This window comes from Talpa europaea, assembly GCF_964194135.1.
Source record: "Talpa europaea genome assembly, chromosome: 7".
Lineage (NCBI taxonomy): Eukaryota > Metazoa > Chordata > Mammalia > Eulipotyphla > Talpidae > Talpa > Talpa europaea.
Window position 1 is genome coordinate 53,931,554 of NC_140074.1, and position 6,000 is coordinate 53,937,553.

The 6,000-nt window shown below is 46.4% G+C and overlaps 1 protein-coding gene across 1 annotated transcript in view; it reads left to right on the forward strand.

Annotated features, from left to right (window-relative positions):
• COL15A1 (collagen type XV alpha 1 chain) overlaps positions 1 to 5,622 on the forward strand; it is a gene marked incomplete at both ends in the record, with an annotated part of 94,642 nt that extends 89,020 nt beyond the window's left edge. Inside the window, 3 exons of the mRNA XM_084237798.1 lie at positions 2,905 to 3,090; positions 4,311 to 4,426; positions 5,409 to 5,622. Of these exons, the coding sequence (XP_084093924.1) occupies positions 2,905 to 3,090; positions 4,311 to 4,426; positions 5,409 to 5,622 (516 nt within the window). The remainder of the gene's footprint in view (positions 1 to 2,904; positions 3,091 to 4,310; positions 4,427 to 5,408) is intronic.
• Positions 5,623 to 6,000: the final 378 nt, after the last annotated feature.

The window sequence follows — 6,000 nt, forward strand, 5'->3', positions numbered from 1 at the left end:
TCATTCTGGCTGAAGGAGTAGAGTTCAGGTTTAGTTTGCAGAGGGCAAGGACTGATCATCCAGGGCCCATAAGCCAAACTAAGGACTTTGTTATGGAGCTACTATAAGGTCTTAAGCTAGAGAGGGGTTGTCAGATTGACATTTCAGAAATTACAATGTGCAAGGGTATAGGACAGACAGGACCGGGGCACAAAGACCAATCAGTTGGTTGCTGTGTTATCTGAACCAGAATCAGAGTACCGAACAGAGAGAAAATGGGCAGATTGGAGAGAAATTAAGGAGGCAGGAGGGACAAATATGGTCACTGATTGGATAGGGGGAAGTGAGGACGAGGGAGATCAGGAACCGTGCCCAGGCTTCTGCTTGAATAATTGATCACAAGAGGATCCTTTTGTGACTGGGATTAGAACCTCATTCTGTTCTGTCACTAGGTTAAGTAAGGATCTTATTCAGATCATTGCAGGAACTTCATGAACTCAATTGCAAGAAGCACAACTGGGCCTTTGGTGGACTCTCCTGTTGAGTCTGCCCCACTCTATCTCCTGACCGGCTTCTGCGGGGTCTTTCTTCCTGCCTCCCTTATACTCCCACCTGGGCGCACAAACATAGCTTACATCAGCTTGCACTCAGCTTTGCACCCAACTCTGTGATTGTATAGCTGCAGAGCTCAGTACTACCTGACTCAATTGAGAGTCTGGAGAGAGAGGGTCTATATGGGTCATCTTTGGATCCACTGATAGCCAAATCAAAAGTGGCCAAAAGAATGAGCTGGAATGGTCTAAGTCCACTCTTTTTTTTTTTTTAAAGATTTATTTTTATTTATGTATATAAGAACCGGGTCACAGGCCAGAGATGTGGGGGGGGGGGTGAGAGGATTCACCAGAGACAGGGTGGGGAGCAGAACAGGCAGATTGACTGAAGTACACTAAGGGGAGCAGCGGGTGAGACAGGAGAGGTCTGCTGCACCATGTGGGTTGCTCCCTGGCTGACAGGGGATTGAACTCGTGCTGCAGAGGCTTCGGATTGCTTCATCGTGTGGTGCTTAACCCCTTGCACCACCAGGGAGGCCCTAAGTCCACTCTTTTTAGCAAGTATTGTGGAGACACTTTCCCAGAACATGTGTGGGCTTGGCAGACATCAGAAACACGCTTCGTAGCATACTGCTCTTCACCAAGCAGGAATTCAGCTGGGGGCACAATGAGTCGGGAGTGCTTGGAGGGTATCTGAGTGGCATCTGACAAGAGGGAATAGGACGTGAAGATCTGACCCCGCAGTGGCTCTGTCTGGAGATGTAGGCGGGGGGTCTTTAGCAAAACCAGGCAAGTGTGATGGGGTGTGGGGCTCCTGAAAGAGACTCTGTATGGTGAGAAGAGATTGGAGCCTCAGGAACCAAAACAAAAAGGAACTAATGGAAGAAATGTGAGAAGGAAGCTGAGAAGCCGGAGCCAGAGAGGGAGGAAGAATGCCTTGCCAGCGGGTCAGCTGGGCCGTGCTGCCACAGTTCCCTCCGAAGAACTGAAAGCGGCTCTTTCAGATTTAGGAAGTAGCAAAAAGCATTCCTGCAGCACAGAAGAGGCCAGCACGATTCCAGGTGGTTGAGGAGTTGGTGGGAGGTGAGGAAAGAGAGAAGAAAAAGCTTCGTTATAAAGAGAAGTTAGGGTCGTAGTTAATGGATTACCAAAAAAAAGGTAGCTACTTCTAAAGTAATCAATAGCCATTGTAGAAATGTGGAGAGTGAGTAAAAAGAATGGAGAAGAAAATAGTGTATCACCTCTAATGTCACCAAAACTACAATCACCACAAAATAACCATTCATGTTTTGATTGTCATAACATATTACCTTTGTAAAAAGGACAAATCTACGTTTTAAAAATGATATAGCAAATAGAGAAATACAAACACAAGACCACAAAGGTTCTTCATCCCGCCATGCAGCATCAGCCATCATTCTAGACAGTTCTCTGTGTGTCTCCTTCAGGAAGGAGAGGTGGAGATGGATGGATTAGAAATGTGCAGGGAAATCCTGCCCTGGCTTTGGGGCAGCTGCATTCCATTAGGGCTCTTGTGAATGTCCTTTTGTGAAGCTGCCAGAAGCTCCTTATTGGAGGGTGATGAGACTGCGGGGCCTCTTCCCTCAGGTGCTACAGTGTCTGGAGACATGAGCGGGAGGAAGCTGGGTAGGGATGGTACAGCCAGGTGGCAGGGGCATCAGGGGGCCAGGGTTCCTATGTAGGGCTAGAAGTCTCGAGGCCTGGAAGTGGTCATGGTGAGGAGCCGTGTGAGGTTTGGGAATGCAGGAACATCCAGTGCTGCAGGAAGTATCTTAGTGTATGTGTACCTGAGAGAGGGGATGCAGAAGTGGGGGTGCTGCTTGATCTGGTTGCTGCTTGACCTGGGTCTCTAGCATGGTGAGAAAGACAGAACCAGAGATGAATTGAAAGAAATTGGGGGAAGCAGCAGGCTTAGGGTTTGTCTTCTTTGAAAAGGGATGGTGAAAGGGAGAAAATGTCCAGAAGAGTGTTAGGATGGCATGGGGCAGTCTGGATGTCACAGTTCATGGTTACCTGTCTCCAACAAATGGCCTACAGGCTGGATTCAAATCTCTGAAGTGCTTTATTTGCTCCGAAGAGTGTTTTGTTTTGTTTTTCTTTTAATGGAAGAGTTTTCTACCATCTAGAGATGTTCTGAGAGCTGAAGCAGGCTGCTTTAGCAGACCTGAGCTCTGCTTCCCTGGAGAAGGTTGAGCCAGGTTTGGAATTCCAGTGTTGGGTAGAAGCTGCAAAAGCTGACTCTAGCCTGCCCTCCAGCCCAAGATGGGGTCTCATTGGGAGCATGAGCCTGTTTCGGGGTTGGAGTTTGCTTTTGACTCTTTGACACACTGGTTTTTCTCTCAATTTTTTTCAGCTACACTTGGTTGCTCTGAACACACCATTTTCTGGAGACTTCCGAGCTGATTTTCAGTGCTTCCAGCAGGCCAGGGCTGCAGGACTGTGGTCCACCTACCGAGCCTTCTTGTCCACCCACTTGCAAGATCTCTCCACCATTGTTAGGAAGGCAGAGCGATACAGCCTCCCAATCGTGAACCTCAAGGTAAAAATTAATATTGTTCTTATTATATCCTGAAGCTCGGGTCTTCACAGGGCCTGGAGGCAGTTGCCCCTTCCCAGCATCATCAAAAGTGTGCTGTGTGACGTCATAAGGGTCACTTTCCTTCTCTGGGCCTTAGTTTCCTTATATTTGTAGTACCCCTTCCTGCTTGGATTTGACTCTTAAAGCAGACCAGAGAGATAATCATAACCTCTCTCATTTACCTAGCTTTTATAATTGTTTACAATGCACTTTATATCCATGATCTTAATAGATACTCCACTAAAAATGGAAGTTATTCTCTTCTCAATCTATCAGATAACGAATCTGAGGCTCAGAGAGAATAAGTAGTTTGCTTCGGGTCACTACCAACTAGAATAAGTTTCCTTGACTCCCACATCTGGTGCCCTTGCTCCCCACCAAGGATGCCCTCCTTTGGGCACTGGCTGAGCAGCCCAGTGGGTGGGCATCGGTCCCAGAGCAGCACCACCTTGTTCTGTGTCCTGAGTTGCTCTCTCTGTACCTCTAAGTGACCAAGGCCTGGCAGATACTTCTCTGCCCCACTTGCTGGCAAGGCTGGACCTGGTAGGATCCTCAGTTATACCACAGAAGCTGCCCTTGGAGGTTAGCTCCATCGCTGCTCGCACACACGCTGGGTCTTAGTCCCTAACTAGATCTCAGAGACGCTTGGAGACCTTTTGGTCTCCAGGAACCAAGTCTGGAACCTTGGGCCAGCGAGTTCATGTTGACTCCACATCTCTCCTCTCCCAGGCTCTGCCGGCCTGACTCAGCCACTCAAATTATCTGTATTCTCAGAGTACAGATAACTGGAGGAAATTGGGCTCCTTCAGGAAAAGAAGGCAGAGCTTCATCTGCATCACCCCCAGTGTGGGTGTGCACCAGGTCTGCCCCATTTGAAGCTCGTTCTGCACATGTAACATTTTCAAAACAATAACAGTAAAGACCTAAAACGCAATTTTGATGGGGGGGGAAGCTGTCTGCACAGATAATAAGGAAATTACCTCAAGAAGTAAGAGTGTGAAACCAAAAAGGGTTCAGGGATAGACTGTAAAAATCATTTTTTCTGAGTCCCACATTATCTGCTCTGGGATTGGAGACAGCAGCTTTGGTGTGAAGTAGCATTGGTACTTGAAGAATGAATAAATAGCAAGTTCATTTTCAGGCCAATGGTATGATTCCAATGTGTCATTTTGTTTCCATAGGGTCAAGTACTTTTTAATAATTGGGACTCAATTTTTTCTGGCCATGGAGGTCAGTTCAATACACATGTTCCAATATACTCCTTTGATGGCCGGGATGTCATGACAGACCCTTCTTGGTAAGTAGGGGGAGAATAGGTTAGGAAAGACAGTTTTAGGAGTCCCTCTAACAATGGATGCTTTTCACAGCTGTCGCGCCTGGATGTTGCAGTCAGAAAGCCTGGGTGAGGCAGCCGAGGCCTATGGAGACAGTCCTGGCCTTGGAGCCAGGAGTCTTGATAATCCAGTAACCTAATACGGAACTTTGCTTGCGCAAAGCACTTGCACTCTCTGATCCTCAGCTGCCTCAACTGTCAAGTGGGCAAGATAATCATATCTATACCACAGGATCATTGCGAGAATAAAACGATAGCTGAGAACATCTAGCAAACAGTGGCTACTGAATAGTACATATTGTACAGTAGTACATATTGCTATTCTGATGATTCTCTAAACCTGTACTGTGAATGCATTCTAATTCTTTGTAACCTACATGTGTTTTTAAGAATGAAACAACCCAGCAAGCCTGATACCGGGCCTGGAAAGGCACAGTAGTAAACCTCGCCTGCCCCTACCCTTACAGGCTCACAGTCAACAGCAGAAGACAGATTAGCTACAGTTCTTGACAGAATGTTGTCATTGTAAAATGGGGAAGCAAATAAAATGATAGGAGTGCAGAGGAAATATTCATTCCTATATGGAGGGTGAGAATCAAGAAGACTTCCTGTAAGAGGAGGCATTTAATGGATTTTTTAAAGCTGAGGAATCACTGATCTAAAAATGAGAATAAGGCCACTCCAGACTAAGGGGCCTCACAAGCAATGGTTCAGACTCATGAAAGCAGAAAGTAGGACTTGACACCAAGTATAAGCAGGATATGATTGGAATATCGTGTGTTCAGAAAGTGGGAAATAGCAATGAAGATCGGTGATGTGAGGTCAGATCATGTGCACTGGTTCAATCATGTGCACTGATTCACTAGAGTTATGTCAATTTGCTCACTGAGATGTACCACCAAGAAATATCATTTACATAAGTTAACATGACAAAATTCCCTTTTAGGCCCCAGAAGGTCGTGTGGCATGGCTCCAACACCCACGGAGTTCGTCTTGTTGAGAACTACTGTGAAGCGTGGCGAACTACCGACATGGCCGTCACAGGCCTGGCCTCCCCACTGAGCACGGGGAAGATCCTGGACCAGAAAGCATATAGCTGCGCAAATAGGCTAATTGTGCTGTGTATCGAAAATAGCTTCATGACCGACGCTAAGAAGTAATGACCTTCCGATGATCTCTCCAATTTCTCTCATGGGAAGAGTTGACACTGAAATCTAAAATGTTTAAATGTTGTAAATATTACAGTTTTTATTACACATTCATGACAACAGCAACCAAAGAAAACGTACCTCAATACACTCAACACTGAAGACAGAAAGGACTCAGATCCAAGATAAAGTCTGATCCATATTTTGGTGCTAGGTTCTGCGGGAAACCCCATGCAGTGCGAATACATCCCAACGGGCTTAGGAGTGAGCTGGAGAACAAAGGCCTTAGCATTCTGCCCACTGCATCCTTCAGAAAGCAATTTCCTCCTTTTAACCATTGTTGTTGAGTGTAAGACATCCTTCATGTTTTCTTACAAAGTCACTGTTTAG